Source organism: Aplysia californica, unplaced genomic scaffold (assembly GCF_000002075.1).
Source record: "Aplysia californica isolate F4 #8 unplaced genomic scaffold, AplCal3.0 scaffold00043, whole genome shotgun sequence".
In the NCBI taxonomy this organism is placed as follows: domain Eukaryota; kingdom Metazoa; phylum Mollusca; class Gastropoda; order Aplysiida; family Aplysiidae; genus Aplysia; species Aplysia californica.
Genome location: NW_004797313.1, coordinates 1,740,612 through 1,759,125, shown reverse-complemented (window position 1 = coordinate 1,759,125; position 18,514 = coordinate 1,740,612). Strand labels below are relative to the sequence as shown.

General features: G+C 38.2%; 1 protein-coding gene across 2 annotated transcripts in view; it reads left to right on the top strand.

Annotated features, from left to right (window-relative positions):
* The window catches only part of LOC101850142 (beta-lactamase domain-containing protein 2), a 22,131-nt gene extending 9,341 nt beyond the window's left edge, over positions 1-12,790 (top strand). For both annotated transcript variants that reach the window (XM_035968172.1, XM_005092274.3), the window contains exons 4-9: positions 3,042-3,141; positions 4,250-4,355; positions 6,923-7,045; positions 7,695-7,858; positions 9,558-9,812; positions 11,272-12,790. In XM_035968172.1, the coding sequence (XP_035824065.1) occupies positions 3,042-3,141; positions 4,250-4,355; positions 6,923-7,045; positions 7,695-7,858; positions 9,558-9,812; positions 11,272-11,529 (1,006 nt within the window). In that variant the 3' untranslated portion in view covers positions 11,530-12,790. The remainder of the gene's footprint in view (positions 1-3,041; positions 3,142-4,249; positions 4,356-6,922; positions 7,046-7,694; positions 7,859-9,557; positions 9,813-11,271) is intronic.
* The last annotated feature ends 5,724 nt before the right edge of the window (positions 12,791-18,514 follow it).

Here is an 18,514-nt window from a genome sequence, read left to right as displayed (position 1 = left end):
TCTCTCACACACACACACACACACACACTCAAACACACACACACACACACACAGACACACACTCATGCACACGCACACGCACACACATACACACACCTGCTCCACAATCTAAAAACAGAGCATTTAATTTTTTAAAATGGCAGACAACGTTGTTGTTGTTGTTGTTGTTGTTGTTATTGTTGTTATTGTTGTTTCAGTTTTCAGTTAAAAACTTCAGACTAAAATCCTCTACGTCATCACTCGTTACAACAATTGAGGCTGCTATGACCCTATGGCCCTGCTTTACGGCATTTACATTGCCTTGAACTACACTTTTTTGGCACCAGTACAGTTGCATCTTGTGAAGCCTTGTCCACCTGAAGAGGATTGAAAAATCACAGCCGAACGCAATGAAACTATTTTTTCGTTGTTTATGTCATCAGTGTTTAGAAGTCGGTCAGGGCACAGATCGAATTGATTTCTGGAATACAAACCACTGAGAATACCAGCTTTTACGGCTATCTTATATTGGTCTGTGTCTTCTCATCTGTCAATTATGACACCAAGGATATTTCTAGGATCGCCTCTCCCTCTATCAACACGTAGAACTGGCACATAAGCGCTGTCTCCTTGTTTGCCTGCTCACATATCTACACGACTTCTTTTAACCATTCTTTCTGCTTGAGAAGTTTGTGCGTTGGCTGCTTCACAACAACGCATTTTTATTTGTTTGATGCGTTCTTCTACCCTAAGGTTTTCAGCAGAGGAACCAGGACTGTTAGATGGAGAGGGTGAGAGAGACGTCACATGCTCTTCCGATTGTCCATAAGAACCAGCAACATCATAGGCTGATGGTGTTGCTGTTGGCAAGAAAGGTCCTGTGGGTAGATCGATGTCTTGTGCTGATGTGCTTTCAAGTTCGACTGGAAGTAGAACTCCGTCTGTCACACCATCTGTTGGTGTTTCATCGCTTGTAGCTTGGATCTAGTTTGTAACCCCAACAGTTTGGGAGAGAGAGTTTTCATTGACAGCAAGAAGATCTTCCTCAGTCTCCATCTGAGCAATCACTTCCTCCTGCTAAGACGAAGTAGTAAGTCCAACACGAGCTTCACAGCCAAACATTGCAGCATATGGAGAGCACTTTATCCCGGAAGGAAGAGCACTATTTTTCTGGCGCTAAACAAATTTGATGCTCGTAGGCCAGTCTTGGGAGTCATTATCAGCCTTCCAAGCCACGAGCATTTGCTCGCTCAACCAACCCCTGACTTTGGGGATGGCAAGGCTTACCATGCTCCATTTTTAGGTTTGGACAAACTTCCTTCAGCTCTGTGATAACATGTGAAGTGAACTCAGATCCGTTATCGCTTTGTAGAAAAACGGGTGCACCAATGAGCAGAAAAATGTCCAGTAAATGAAAAGCGACCTCTGCAGCTCTTTTAGACGTCAAGACTGGAAGGATGCAAAACTACGAGTGTTTGTGATTCATAGCAAGCACGCAAAATTGTTACTGTACAGTGGCTGGGCTATTACGTGAATTCACTGAATGCTCTATAGTAAGAACACATAAAATGATAGGTCTAATTTTAGGGATTTGGCGTAATCACTAGAAATTTCAGTGATTACGTGAAACCCCCGAGTGAAACGGGGATTACGTGTATTCACTAAAATATTCAGTGATTACGCTTATTCACTAGGTACGTATTCTTACTGTAACATATATATATATATATATATACATATATACAGTCAAACCTGTGTAAGACGGCCACCCATTGTCAAGGAGAAAAGTGGCCGTATAAGACAGGTGGCCGTCTTAGGCAGGACTGATCAAGATGAAGAAAACAAACCTTTCCCATCTGAGGTCTCAATTGAAAGTAGCCGCATTGTTGTTGTTTTTTTGTTGTTGTTGTTTGTTGGTTTGTATTTTGTTTGTTGTTTTTATTTTGTTGTTGATTTTGCGCAAGGGTGACAATAAAACGAAATGGGTAAGACGAGGACGCTATGGTAAAACAAACATATGGGTCGCCACCACTCGGAGAATGAGTGACGCTTCTGTCACGGGTTCATGTTGACGTCCATGTTACTTTGTTACAGACTGGGTAAACAGTGACCACTCATCTCACTTACGATTTGTGTATGAGTTCTGGGCTGGGCTTATGGGTTTTGAGGGATCACACGCTTCCCTCACCAGCAGCTGAAAGCTTGTTACCTATTGGTCAACAGTGGGAGGGGCCTACGCAACATGATCGGTTGGAGGGACTACCTAACAACGACAGGTGATTAGGTTATGACCGCTCGCCCACAACGCCAGGGGTCAATGAACAATTTTTGACAAAACGTAATGGAATCACTAAGGTGGCCGTCTAAGACAGGTGTTATTGCTTGGTGTGATAGCGGTTGTGTGTTAAAATATGGTGGCTGTGGCCGCGTTGGACAGGTGCTGGTTTTACACAGTTAAATTATATAGAAAAAACGCAAGGGGGGAAATGGAAATTGGCTGTTTGTACAGGTGGCCGTCTTATAGAGGTGGCCGTCAGGGCATGTTCAACTGTATATGTATATATATATATTTATACAGAATGTGCCTCAACAGGGAGTTGCAATCCCTTTAACAGTGGAATAGCTTGCTTGGACATCTTTAATCAGAGATGATGATACTTGGAATTTACTTTGGTGTGTGGACTCTGTTTTCACTGTTACCTTCTCCTTTTTTTTTTTTCTCCAATACATTAACCACTGGACTGAGCCTGATGCTTTCGAAATTACCTGTTTGTGTTTGGTAGAGCACTTGCTTGTACGAAAAACAAAACCTACTTTAATAAGCCCTTCATCACACATCTTTCACTATATTTGGTTTGGTTTATTGAATCTTGCCTTTTTATACCACAGGACTGTTGAGGTATAATCAAAAGATTTCCTCTATATTGCCAGAGTTTACTCAAACTGGGATGCTTTTGAAATGACCTGTTTGTGCCTGGTAGAGCACTTGCTTGTACAACAAATAAAATCTATTGTAATAAGCCCTTGGGTTTTATTTACTGAAACTTGTCTTTTTATTTCAGAGGACTGTTGAGATATGACCAAAAGATTTCTTCTATATGGCCAGAGTTTGCTCAGAACGGAAAGGAAGACATCACCTTGGAGACTTTTATGTCCCTCCGGGTAAGGATTTTGTATTATCCAAAGATCTATGTGTTCTGTATGCTTTGCAAGTGCTGGTTATTTTCCAAGTCAATCTGCAGAAGTTTTCTGAAGCACAAAAGAGATTGATAGAACTTTATATGGCTTTTACATTGAAGAAAATTTGGGTCCTCTGAAAGGTCATTTTCACTGCTTCTGGTGAAAGTTAGATGCTTGCACAACTCTTGCAGCGTGGTACTTTTATTATGTAGCCTACCTCATGAAACACTTCGCTTAAACCTTCTTGAACCAAGTCTACGACAGGGCAAAGTAAGAGGTTTCATTTCTCTTAAGGCCTCAACTAACACGCATCTACCTCTCCTGCACCCAGGACAGGGGAATGGCTCAGCACACAAAAAACGTTAGATTTGTTTGGCTTTTTTCTATATATTTATAAATCCATCTCCATTGATCTTTGATTAGTGCCATATCAAAGGTATGTGACTAAATTTTTTAATATTTAAAGTAGAATTTTTGCCTCCCGACTCTGTCTTTTACAGTTACAGAAATTGTGAAATGATAGCTCAGTGGCTAATTTAAAGTATTCACAGTAACATTCCGTATCAAACAGTATTAAAAAAAAACCCCCACTTGCACACTCACATGTTTATGAGCAAACACAAACTTTCAAAGGTGAACACTCGAACAAGACTCATGCTCACTCTCACAATTGCACTTTTGAAAATATGGTCAGTTATATTGTTCAAAGGAAGAAAATCAATGAAATGTTTCAAGACCTCATGGGAAAAAAAGCAGTGCATTCTCCCAAAAATGATTACGTTAATAAAAACATGTTGTATGGGTCTTGTCAAAATGAGTTTTCAGCCATACGAATTGTGCTCCAATTTAACTCCTTATGGACTAGTTTGTGTGTAAGTATCAAAAGAGGAAGTTGATGTTACTTATTTTGTACATTACTTTAATTGTATGTAAATCTTACCAGAAATGTACTAATGGAGGAGGGGAGGGGGGCGGTTGGGTATGAGGGTGGGGGGCTTCTTGAACATCATTTGGATGGTCAGATGGGTTGGAAAAATGTGCTTCATTTTATTAGTTTAAGCTCTGACGATATACATGTTTTAACTTTCAGTCAGGCCTTCCTGTTCTGAGTGAAAATTTTGAGATTAGTTGGCTGAGAGATGACCCGAGGCGTCTGTGTGAGGTGCTGGAGAAACAAGAGCCGCTGTGGCCACCAGGTACCAATGTTGTTGCATGTAGTTGAAGGTTTGTCTTTTACTTTGTCCAGTGGTTAGAAATACTTTTCATTATTGTGTGTGTGTGTGTGTGTGTGTGTGTGTGTGTGTGTGTGTGTGTGTGTGTGTGTGTGTGTGTGTGTGTGTTATATAAGAACACATATTTCCTTCTTTATGCTCATTTAAGGGATAAAGCACGGTATGGGATTATTGATTTATTTGTGAGCTTTTGCCAATAGTCGGGTACCTAAAATTTAGCACAGAGGGTTGATGATACAGTTTTTAATATTTCGTTTTTACTTGAATTTTTCTATTCATGTATATCTCCTCCCTATCTAGGCTGTTAAAAGCTTTCTCGTAGTCAACAAAGTTAACGTACAGGGAAGAGTTCCACTCTGTGGATTGCTCCACTATTATCCTCAAAGTTGCAATCTGATCTGTACATGATCTCTTTTTACGAAATCCTGCCTGCTCCTCTCTTAGTTTTGCATCCACGGCTTCCTTAAGTCTTTCTAGTATGGTACGACTTAAAATCTTACCAGAAATGGACAGGAGCATGATTCCTCTGTAGTTTTTACACTCATGCAGGTCTCCTTTCTTGGGGAGTTTCACAAGATCCTCCTACAAAAACATGTATTTACAGACCTACAGATGGCATGCTAAGCTGTGTAACTGGCGTTACATAACATCAAGTCAAATTCTTTCGGACATGACTATGATGACACTTTTTTAGAATTTGAACGTACAAAATTCTTTTAACAGTTTCCTAATTGCTTTAATTTTCAAACATAAGCATTATGAGCATATGAAATGGCGAGGACCACAGAAAAAAGAAATTCTGAATGTCTTTGTGTTTGCATTTGTGTCATCATAGTATTGTTTGAAAGAAATGAAAAACTTTCCGTTTTCGTATCTTAATTTCTATTATGAAAATTTGGACAAACAACGATTCAGAATATTCAGTTTGACTGACAATGCATGTTAATGATGAAAAATGCCTCTTCATTCACATTTTACTATGAATCTCTGCAAAATATCAAGTATCTTTAGAACATAACCATGATGACACAAAATGAAAAAATACCCCGAAAAGTAATTTATGGAACATAAAATTATTTTTATAGTTTTCTCATTGCTTTAATTTTCAAACATAAGCATGAAGAGCATATCAAATCACAGAAAAAAGAAATTCTGAATGTTTTTGTGTTCACTTTTGTGTTATTATAGTTATGTCCGAAAGAAATGAAAAACTTTTTATTTTCACATTTTAATTCATTTTTTGAAAATATTGGCAAACAAAGATTCAGGAGATTCAGTTTGACTCACAATGCATGCTAATTGTGAAAAAATGCCACTTAATTCACATTTTACTATGACTCTATGCAAAATACCAAATATCTTTCGAATATAACTACGATGACACATGAATAAATGTTTGTCGTCCTTTTGGAACATATAATTAATTTACATCAAATTTTCCTCTCTCGTTGACATCTAGCCAAGCATGTGTGGTCGCATCTAGATCCACTACTACTTGACCATTGGAATGCAGTGCGATGTTAATCATTACTTAGTTTAAATTTAATTAAAGGGGGGGGGGGGGGGAACATTTGCGGACATAACAGCTTTTTTTAAACGTAATATGTTAAGATTTGATGACGACATAAGAAAACTTAAATGAATTCGTCTAATCCACCATTCTTCTTCTTGCTGTCTTGCATCGCACAACGTTACGCTTTGAATGGATCAACAGGAACAAAGCACGTTCCTCCACCTCTATTATTTCTCTTTTTCTGATTGGTTCTTTCGAGCATAACAAATGATGACAGAGCTCGAGGCGTCGCGGGATTTCCGATTACTGCGAAATTACGCACTGTCAGAGCCTCAGAATCAGTCAGGGCAGAGAGTAAACATTGAACAATACTATGCTCGTTCCAGGGCCCCAAAATGGGCGATAAAAATGGAGTCACAGGGAATCGAAGTTGTCTTGTGAAATGACTACATGAGTTTTGCTAGAAAATTAAAATCAAGAAGGCTCACAAAAAAAAAAACAGCTACAGATATCATTATTCCTGATATAGCACCACAATTAATGTAGTTATAGTAGTACAAATGTAGACGGATGAGTTTCTCAGCAATTATTTGTCATTGTTGAACTTGACGACAGAAAAGTATGAACTAACGCGTCACGTTTTGAATTCTAAAAATACATTGATTTCAGAACTAAAAATATATTTGTAAGATTTCTTCTGATAGCCCGACTGTTATTTCTCTGCTCCCATAGCTGAAACATCATATTAAGCACAAATACAAATTTTAAAGCTGTAGCACCATTTTTATGGGAACAGGAAAGGATTTTGTAAGGTATATGAAGAAACCCTCACCTATTGGCAAAGGCTCATGTATGAATGAATGTTAAGTACAGATGTAGTTATCAGCGCCTTCCCTCTAGACTAACAAGCCTTCATTCTTACCATACATTCTCATTGAATATCAATCTCTTGTTTAGCCATGTGTACACCATGATTTCATTTGCCTCTAGAGTCAAATTTCTCTTGTTTTATTCACAGGAGAGGCACATGGGTATCACGTACTGACCATAGGCCTGTACTTGGACCAAATTGTTCGAAGAGTGGACAGAAAAAAGCGAAGCTTGTCACAGTACTTTCAAGAGGAAATTGCTGAACCCTTTGGTAATATAAGATAATATAGGTAGTGGTGGTCTGCCTTTCAAAGGAATTGACAGTGGCAGCTTTCTTTGGCCCGATTTTGCACCACAAATTCACTCTGACACCACTGACTCACACGTGTGTTCATAAAGCCTAGCATTACTAGCATGGTCTGAATTGCCAGTGTGTAGTCTGCACTATTTATTTTTATATGCTCAGATGTACATGAATGATATTTACGGTGTTACATCAGAGTATCTTCTCTTCCTTCTTCCTCTCCTTCCTCATTTCAACCTGTATACCTTATGTCTTGTGTAACACTTCACAAAAAGAAACAAAAACAGTCTGCTGAAAGTTAACTTGATAAAATGGAGGACTTTGCTCCTCAAAGATGCTTTTCCAGTCTGTTTTTTTTTTTCTTCAGGTATGAAGTCATACCTTTGAGGTTTCAAATTTCCCTACCCAAAACTAGTTTGACATCTTAAAAGCTATTTGCTTGGTAGTGGTGGTAGCCTTAATGGATTTCATTTTTCTTTTTATCCTTCTTCTTCAGTTTTGAAACTATACATTGGACATTTTATACTACTTTCCAAGAATTTGGTTAGCACCCATTGGTAGGCTACCTGTGGTCTTTGCCATGTAATTCATTTTTTTTTTTTTTTTGCTCTTTCAGGTATAGAGCTGTATATTGGACTCCCCAAACCTTTGCACCACAGAGTAGCACGATTAACCCCTAGGCCCATAGATCGCCAAAATATGGAACTGAAAGTAAAGCAATTCAAAGGAGATCCAGTCATCAATCAGTTGTCACTCACCCAGCCTAAAGACTGGTTTTCTGTAAGTTCATAAATTTACTGATTTCTCAGAGACATATGTCAGTTACTCTTGTTCTTGAAATGTCTTACATCTCTGAAGAGCAATCAATGACCTTGGAATTTGAATAGAAATTTCTGGAACCCAGGAGTAAATGAGATTTTAAGGAAGTTGGTACAGTGAAAGACAGGACTGTGGTAAATAGATTTTGATTTCTATACTCTGAGAACCATTTTTTTTTTATAGCTTATTAAGACAGGTAAATTGACTTTTTGAAAGGGACCAGATTTTCAGTGCCACTGCATTGTCTTTTTAACTTTGGCAGTGAGTACACGCTTCCTTTCAGCTTTCTTCTACTGTGAAGATCTAATCACTGTAACAAATGTTATCTTGCATGCTTTCTGGGACCCGTGAATGCTGAAAGCTTGACATGATTTTGATAGTTTATGATGCCCTGGCTTTTTCTCACCGGCCGAGTATACAGGATTTTTATAATTATGTTAGACATGATCTCAATGCCTTTTATCGGCATGTCATTGTTAGGAAACTATTCTAAAGTCTTTATTGGTATGGGCTATTAATTAGTGTCAAATACTGATTAATAGTAATAGATATTTATAAAATGTTATAACCTAAGCTATAAAACATATTGAATGGACTGACAAAAAGGCATTCATATGATCATGTCTCATTTCTCCAAGGTTCACCTTCACGTATGCACACACATTGATGCATACGCTAACAGAGGAATGCACACTCGCTCAGGCTTTCAGCACCTTGGCTGGGAAATGAATGGCCATCTCTCTTAAAATATAAAGTCAGCTTTGCAGTCCCCTTGATTTACAATATTAATGACATTCCAGTTACGATCAGATGATGTCAGTTTTATCTTTTTGAATAAAAAATTCCGTGTCTTACTTGTCTGACTTATCCTGGGCAACAACGTCATTGTACACCGGACAGGTCCGTAAGTGCTCAGTTTCTCTCAGCACTAAAGCCCGCAAGGTATCCATACTAATTGTTCCAGTGGCTGTTTGATTATGGCAACATCTTTCCTTTCCAGATAATCGTTCCTTTCTTGTTTCTCCTCTCCTGCTGTCTCCCTGTCTTCCTCATCCCGCAACTTTTCCTCCAGGGTCTTCAACACTTTTTCTTTGTCAAATTTCACCTTACCATCAACCATGGCACTGCCTGCCGGCGGATCAGCCTCATCATTGCCCTTCACTCCAGAGTGCCCAGGACAGAATATCCACATGATGGTGATGCACATTTAATTCAGTAAATTACATGTTGGGATCTGTATTGCCAATTTTATACTGAAGAATTTTGGCAATTGACAATACTGTGGTTATAAATAGGGTAAAACTGACTGTTGAAAAAACTTTGTTTCCCTGTAGCGTCCTTATTTTCATGAACTTTCACACTCATCATTCCATGCTATCTGTTCTGACTCCCTCAAATTTTTGTTAAGGGTTGGGCACCAAATAAATTGCGGCTGAGGAAAACAAGACAGCCTTTTGGTGTTTCCCCCATCCAACTTTTGTATTTTGGATCTTGCAATTGGTGTTATACTAGTAACCAAGACAAGGAAAACAACCTTATTTTCAAAGAATCGGTAGAGAAAAACTATGGTCTTGGTCCAAAAATAAATTGTTTTGTTAGTTTAGTTTGCATGATCCTTGCAGGTTCTCGCCATGTATCACAAAATGTTCTGTCTCTGCAGACAAGGCGTCTCAATGACCCAGACTTCATGGAGTTACCGTGCCCGTCATCTCATGGCGTAGGAACGGCCTTGGCTGTTGCAAAGTTAACTGGAATTATGGCGAATGGTGGAGAGCATGATGGGAAACGACTTTTATCTCCCGAGTCCATCGCTCGCATGCAGGAACCGCTGTCCTATGGAACTGATAAAACTCTCTCTGGCTCTGAAATCTACAGTAGGGGAACCATACTGCAGCCTGTAGTAGAAGGCACTAAGGTACAGTCTTCTTGGTATTGGTGCAATTTTTTTTGGTGTTGATATTCACCTCGGCCAACCTCACCTGAACTGTACACTATTATTGACTTGAGCAGTTTGCCAGCCTATCGAGTATCTTTTCATTTTTCGCCCGGTTCAGCCTTTGCTTCTTTTACCATTGAATTCTTTTTGTTGTAACCTGATGTTCTTACTTACTGATTTTGTTTTTTGGAGTAGCTTATCGAGAAGTTGAAGCATTGAAAAATGGGTCTGAAAACATGCTACACCAAGTGGATGCTGCTCTTTATTTGGTCTGATGATTCACTTTTCTATTAAAAAAAAAAGTTTTGATTGTATTTGTCTCTTTTATTCAGATAGGTAGTTTGTGTTCTGATATTAGCTTTTTTTAACTTCTTTTCAGTGTCATTATTTTTCTGATCTTTTCCTGGGGAAATTATTCTGTTCATGTGCTTGCAACAAGCAAGAACTCACTACTTGCAAAATTTTTCAACCCTTTCATTTAGTAAAATTAACAGGTGTGAAAACACCAAAAAATAATAACAAGCTTTGTAGATATAGGCCTACTCTAGAGTGAGGCAGCAGAACATATCGTGGGTAGCAGTTCAAGTATTGTAACTTGGAGTTTTTGAAAAAAATCACTTTTTTACACTTTCCAGGGCACTGGAGAGGGATGTAGAACCTGTAGAACCCTAGGATTCTTGTTGCTATTTTGTAAAAATACATTTTAGATTGAAATTCCAAGTATTATTGATGGATATAATGGTGAAAATTTCATTTTTTACCTCCTCTTGTAAAATTTGAAAAATCTGAGTTACAATTGTTGTGCTGCTACTCTGTGATATGTGGATAAGAATAATTAATAGAAATTGACATCTCTATCATGCTGTTTGCTATGATCCAAAGGGCCACATATGTAACGTACATTGACATCACATCATGGCACACATGGTGTCTATTGTCTTCTTGAACAGAATTTTGCATTTTTTGTTCTTTCTCAGTTCTATGGTTTGGACCCCCTTTCTCAGCTGTCATACTGAAGTCTGTGGTGTAGTGGTAAGGCACTTTGCTGTTGCTCACAGAAGACATGAGTTCCAGTCTCGTGTTGGGAGTTATAAATTTAAAAAATGAGGTACATGTATCTTGACCTGTCTACTGGAACTTTGTATCCCTCTAATCCAGAGTTAGCTCTGGCAGACAAGGTTCGAAGCGGTTGGCCTCCAAAATGATCTGAATTTTGCTGATGGAGGCGTAAAATATCTTCCATCATTACAAAAACAATTTTTTAAATGTTTGCAGGTTGTTGGAGGCACCTCAGGTAGGTTCTACCTATTCGTTATCTGTCTTTTCTTTCCGTCTCTTTGTCTTCCTTTTCCCCTTGTATTAAGTTTCAGGTACTGTGTACTTCTTCATATAAAAAACTCGCATATTTCTCTCTTGTTTTTTTCTGTTGCATTTCCAGAGCTGGTACATGTTTGGTCACTCTGGCTTTGGGGATCAGAACAGTGCAGCTGACCCACACTACAAGGTGGGCTGGGCGTATCTTACAAACTATGCTGATCCCAACGTTAGCATGACCAACGAGAACAAGTGGCGCCCTCTAGTGGAGTCTCTCTTTTCCTGTGTCCACCGCTTGGAAGGAGTCCAGTGTGAGAGGAAAATGCTGACGTCTTTCGAGGAGCTTCAAAGAGAAAAGTCGCTGACGAATAGTAAATTATGACCTGCTCATACATATTAAAAATTATTATTTTCCCTTTTGATGGGGGGGGGGGATGTTTATAAACAGACTCGCTACACTTCAGCGAGAGGTGCTAACTCTATAACAACAGAATACTGTATACACACACGTAATACCTGAGATGTACACGTTTGATATTTACATTGGAATTATTGTCTTTTTTTTCTTTTCTGTTTTGCTTGTTCTAATGAACTACATGTTTTGTCTTTGCAAAGACTTATTTTTGTGTCTACCAGGAGAATGCTAAACCACTAGCACCATACTTCTGTGATAATAGCTATCTCCTTTGTGAACAAATTGAGTGTGTATGCACAAGCATAGTTTTCGCACTTTGCTGCAGATAACAAAGTTGCATTGATGACTCACTGAGTTAATCTCAAATGTTAAATGAGATGAATCAACCACAATCATGGGTGAACTCTTCACTTGTGAAGCCATAATTATATGTCTGGCGTTGCGGTGGAATCGGGCGCTCGTCAATTTTTGGGCTTTTACTTTTATTGTTGGTATCATATTAGAGCTTGTTCTTTGTCTTGCTATTGATGAAAATGATACCCATCCATATTGAAAACAATTGAGATACCTGCAATTGAAAGAGGTGGGGGTCGCCTGATGTCAGAGGTCAAATTACTGAAAAGATTTGAGAGTCCTTGGAAACTGCGAATTTACAATTTTTGTGTGGTTCTAATCCATGTTTTTCAGTAAAATTCTGATTATAATGTGTCTTCAAATGGACATAAAAGGTGTTGAGGCTCTCAAAACTTTCATATGAATTGCTAAATGGGTGGAAAAATGCTTCTTCCTTCGATTTTATTATTTTAACGAGCGTCTTATTTCACCTTGATGCAACATGTATGCGTGCATGCCTGAGAAAAAGATTCACCTATGCAATTTGTTACTTTTGTAATTTCTTGCATTTCCTCATGACTCTGTTTTAAAAATGTTCAGATCTAAATACCTCTTTAGACATGGTCACTTTTGTGAATGAGTAGTGCACCTACCGCCACATTTGAGAAAGACAACTTTAACCATTTAACACCTGGAGTGGCGTTGTGCGGAGTCGATCGAATCGCATCTAGAGCTATGCTGCCCAGTGAATCAATCGCTGGGTGCACAACACTGCCTTGGTATGCATTTCTATGAGGTCTTGGAATAATGTCTGATTAGAAGTGACTTAAAAATTAGGCTGTATAGCGAAAGTAAAGTTGTTCTATTTTTCAGTTTTTGAATGATCGAAATTGACCTAAAAATGTGTGAATTTTTAAAGTAAATATGACGAAATGGAGTGTGCAGTGGAGTTAAAACTTGGGCAAATCCAAGGAAACTTGGAAAATATATTAAAATTCAGCTGTGAAGCGGTCTCGACCAAACCAAGACACACTGAAAGTTCATTTCTTAGTCTACTGTGTTATGGTATTTTTGTAAGTCACTAGAGGAGTTGGTTATTTTTTAATTTGATGAAATAGATGGGTAATTACCTGATAGTCACAACTATAATGGGAGAAATAAATAACTTGCCCATACTCTAACACAAGGATACTTGGCTTGTTAGAAGCAGTATTCTTTTCCTAATATGTGTTGCAACATGATGGAATCAGGTGCTCGTCAATTTTTGGGCACATGGAGTTATTGGTATCATAAAGCTTGTTTATTTGTCTTGCATTTGGCGAAAAACCCATCTATCTTGAATAGAAGTTGAGATATTTGAGATTGAAGGAGGTGGGGGTTGCCTGGTGTGAGAGGTAAAATCAGCAAGAAAATGGCTGCCAAAGTTTGGCGACTTCCAAAGCTTGAGTGTCCTCCTTGAACACAGGAAATTTACATTTTTTCTGCCTTTAATCAATGCTTTTCTGTAAAAGGACATAAAATATGCTTATCCAAAAAAAGAAATTTGAAAAAAATTGCCAGACGTCCAGAAAAATGTGTTTCTTTGATTTCATTACGTTGACGAACACATGATTCCACCATGATGCTTCACATATAGTTGTGTTTTTTTCCCTGATCATTTTGTAAAGAAAATTTCTTTTAAAAGAATTTTTTAAAAACACATGTATGATATTTTAGAAGATTATCTCCTTTTTCCAGGATTTTAGGGCATGCAGCAAGACAAATCTCCAGGAGCTAAAAGGTTAAAGTTTCATTTCGTCATGTAATTAACGAACAATGGCAATCCTTGTCAATGTAGAATGTTCTAGTAGTTTTTGTTTCTTGTCCTTTTTTCTATGAAGATAATTTAACATTTTTAGGAATTCTTTGCCACATTTAATTCTACATCTGAGTGATGATGTAATCAGATACTGGTCACATAACAGTTTGTATAAAAAGATTTTATGTAATCGGCATTTTACATGGAGAACTTGAAATACATACCCTTGTATGACAAAGACTGGGTTGTGTTTTTCCTTACATTTGCTCAAGTATTTCTAAGGAAAAGGAAGCTACAATTCACATTGTCAGCTGCTCCAAATTATTTGGATAACCTCCTTGAATTTGGAACTTTTCATGTTGGTGGTCTTCTGCTGATATTCAATGTTGCAGCATATAATGAGCAAATTATGGCCTCAAGTATGGCAGCAGATGTCTTGTGGTTTGACTGCTGGCTTTACGACTTAACGGACATAGATTTTGATATCTTACTATAGATACCTTACTAAGGGCTGACTGTGTTTTCTTCAAGCAACAGAAAATATTTTCCTCACTTAACCATGAGGCAGTTGGGTATGAGGATCTGTTGGTACCACTAGATATCACTAACAGTTCAGCCTCATTTTATGAAAATTTTATGGAAGGAGAGCTACAATGGGATGGAAGGAGCTACAATGGGCTGTAACAGTGTAATATAGAAAACAACATTTTTTAAACATTAAACGGTGTAACTCTAGAAAAGAAATGTATGAAAAACTTGTCCTGTCCTCATTTTTGTGTCTCTGAAAAAGTGATAAAAAGAGTCAAAAGACTATCAGTGATGCCGACTGTCCTGAAATTTGCAATGATATCTATTCTCCAACAAAGTAAGTAACAGTCAGGACTGCCCTTTGAGAGCCTAATACACCAAAACCAGTCCCAATTGCTGTAATTGTGTTCACTGTTTTGTTATCTGGTGTTACGATGCTTGGGTGCCCTTGATTGGGCTAAAAAGGTTCTGGAACATCATGCCATGTCAATCACAGACGCCACACACTTAGGACAGGACCGAAACCTGCACCTCCCCTCAACATCCTAAGGATACCAGAGGAAGGGGAAAAAAAGTAATGCAAGAACTAAACAGTCATACTTGTGCAGCAACATATTTTGTCCTCCACTCATGGGCCTTTCAAATTTTCATAAATCTCAGTGTTGTCACAGAGGATCAGACTAGAAAGTCAAGAACTCGCATATCCTTCTCTTGTACAGTGGGAGTCGCATTCAACGAGGTTGCCGGGACTAGCTTGTTGTCCTCGTTGGATCCGATCTCTCGTTGAACGTGAGTAAGTCTAAAGAAAGGGGGAAAAAAGTAATTATATTACACGAAGTACCAATACCAGTAATTAAAACAATCACGTTCCCACCCACCCCCTCCCTTCCCTACCGTAGGCCAACCTTCTCCCATCCTCTTGGCTTTGGGGCCCATATTAGGAGGCACACTACATCTAGCAATACCATGCGTTAGGAATGGAGGATGGGCCTTGTGCTTTGCATGAGATGGAGAGAAAGGAGAAAATGTTTTTGCTCTCTTGGCCGCCAATTGCCTTTATTTGGTTATCGTGATCTCGGTCTGTTTGCAACCTCATTGGAGCTAACATACATTTACAAAGGGATTTGGAGGAAAAAATCAGGGATTAAAGATTGCCTCGTTGGAGCCGACTTCTCGTTGAATGTGACCTTGTTGAATGCGACTCCCACTGTATTTGAGTATTCCCAACAACAAATAAAGGTGTGGTTTTCCTGTTGAGTGTAAAACTCTTCTCTTTAGGAGTAGGGTCTGTCTCAGAAATATGGGGTCACGGTCCTCCTCCCCCAGTCCTCTATGAAATCAGAAACTTCCACAAATTATGTTGCAGTACAGGCTGTTATGTGTTATGTTCAGCAGTTAACGTTTTTATGAAACCTGTGCTTGTCTTCCTGTCTCTTATCTGCAGGAGTATGGATGGGGTACATGGTAGGTTCTACTTTTTTGCTCTCCCTCTGTTGCTTTTGACTGTCATTTTGGATTTTTCCCCAGCAAGAAATGACTGTTATTGTGTTAATGCATGTTTTTTAAACTCAAATGTCTCTTTTCCCTTCAACTTTTCCAAACAGGGCGGGTAAGGGGAGGTGGGTGACATCACTAATAGATCCTACTTCTTTTCTTTTCCTCTTAAGTTTTGAGTGTATCATGATTTTTCCTAATCTCCCTTTACTCAATCTAAACTGAATATGTGAATTTTTCAAGTCTCTGTCTCCATTCCAGTAACTAGGCTATGGCATCTTTTCCTTCTTATTTTCATTACATGTACTGATCTTTGACTTTGAGTTCCAGCAACATAACACATGCATTATAACATAACAGTCTCATGATGCTAAGAAAAATGGAGATCACACATGAACACAAGAGTATTGCATACGGGTGATGGAAAGATTCATGGGATTAACGAAAACTTTTGAATGATTTTGAAAGAACAGCTTAAAACAACTTCATAAAACATACTTTTAATGTGAAAAACTGACAAACATGTACATCCCAACTGAAAAATAAATCGCCTGCTGTACAGATGCCTGACAAAGCAAAATGAAAAGGATCCTGCACTAACCAGATATTGTCAACAAAGAACATAATACTTCATAATCCCAGCATTTTTTATTACGTATGTCCGTAGAACATACTAAGGAGAAAAATCTAAATTGATACAGCTTGGAAGAAAGAAAAAGGCATGATTTAACCCCTAAGTTTGAGAGGACAATTTTACATGTTATAATACTGGTACATGTAATATATTGAAAAATGTGACCTGACACTAACAGTGGTCTTCTTATACAATTGGCTCTGCTTAGTTGAGCTGTTAGTTGGGACATAAGAAAGAACTTCTTGGTCATATTTGAAAATAACGACTGCTTTGGCTGTACATGATAATACAAACAAAGTGATGCAGCTCAAAAAGTGTTTTAAAAAATTGTGCAGGAAAAAAAATGCATGAAAACTATAAAATAAACTTTTTTCTCTTGCATTTTAACACCACTGAAAATATAATTATCAGTTTCATACCATAAACCCCAGCAAAATGTCTCAAAATATAAATCAGTAGTTTATTAAGTCGAAACACTGATAAGGGAAGTGTGTTTGAAGAATATAGGCAGAAAAATACCACAAATATAAGATACATTTTACACTTGTAAACACAAACATTCAGTATTATAAAAATACACTTTACGCAAAGACAAAAAGAAAAAAAAACCCATTCACAGCACTCGTTCAAACAACACTTTTTACAATCGACTTTTGTCATGTCCCCTGATGTTTTGTAACACACAAATAACATTGTACAGCAACAGATACACTTCACACTTGATAACGAGAAGAAAGCAATTGTGCCCCTTTATAAGCAGTTTGCTTTTGAACAAAACGCTGCCATAACATAAATGCCAAGGAAAAAAAAAAGTAGGGTAGTGAGTTGAAGCATATATGAGGCAGAAAAGTTAAAGATGCACAAAATGAAGAGTGTGGTCAACAAGAAAACATGTAGGCCTACTTGAAGTCATCTTGAAGAGGCGAAAAGGGTTTCCAAATTTCAAAATGACAGTGTTTAGTTTTAGTAAGGTTTTATGACGCTTGCAACTGCATCAGGTCATACATGAGCGTCAAGGGGTGGATGTCAACAGAGAAGTCCAAACGGGGAATCGGGCTTACTCTGCTCACCTCTCTAGCCTCAACAACACAAAGTCTGCTTCGACTATCAAGGCAGCCCGGAAATAGTTCACAAGAGAATGACAAACACTCAAAAGAAGTAGAGGACAAAGGACGATAGTAAGGATGAGGAAAGAAAAAGCAACAGCCCCCCCTATGTTGTTCTGGCACAGTATGAGCATGACATTGATAAATCAGCCCATTTACAATTCTACTGTGCATAAGAACAAGACGTTAATATCCCCCCTTTGGGAACGGCCTAAAGACACTTCAGTCAGTAGCACTGCAGGGGGGGGGGGGAACACGGTAATGACCGTGTAGATCTAAGAGAACATGTCAGTTTTGAAAGTGTTAGCAAGAGTATGAACAATGGATGAAATTTTGTGTAACCACAGAGGTAAAGTTGTAGTCTAGGATATATATCTCAAAAGGCAAGTCACTCAGACAGCATTGCTTAATTAAAAATGGATCAATAAAAAAAATCACCTTTATAAAGGAGAATTACATGGACTGGCCAAAAGAGGGCGAGTGTGACATTGAGCTGGTAAGTGAAGAAATGGTACGCATATATATAACTCACACAGTTTGCTTTTGGAGGAGCATGGGAAGGGGGAATGTGGAAAATCCAAAGTTCAAAATTGAATGCAGTGAAGTAATAATAAAAGTACATTCCCTTGTTGCAGTCAATTGTTTATATCGTTGAAACAAAGGGATATAGTCATATTGTATACATATGCATGAAAAACATAATTCTATAAATATATACATATATTGTAGGCTATCTGGCTCGGTTTGAAGTTTGATTCAGAACTCCATTACTGTAACTCATGAACATCTGTTTAGAGTATATTGTAGAAAAATCACGTCCTCGGTTTGACGCTACACTATCTTGCTAGTTCATTAAAAAAAAGAGAAAAGAAATTACCCCTTTGTGTGGAGAGGTAAAACAAAATGTTTCACAGCTTGAGGATTTAGGTGAGGTTTGATGGTTGCCTCTCAGTCTCAAACTGAATTTGACTTCGTGCAGGCACTCAGAGGATATGGAGGGGGATTTTCCTCCTAAATTTATCTAGCACCTGATCCTCCGAAACAGACTTAGTTTTTTCA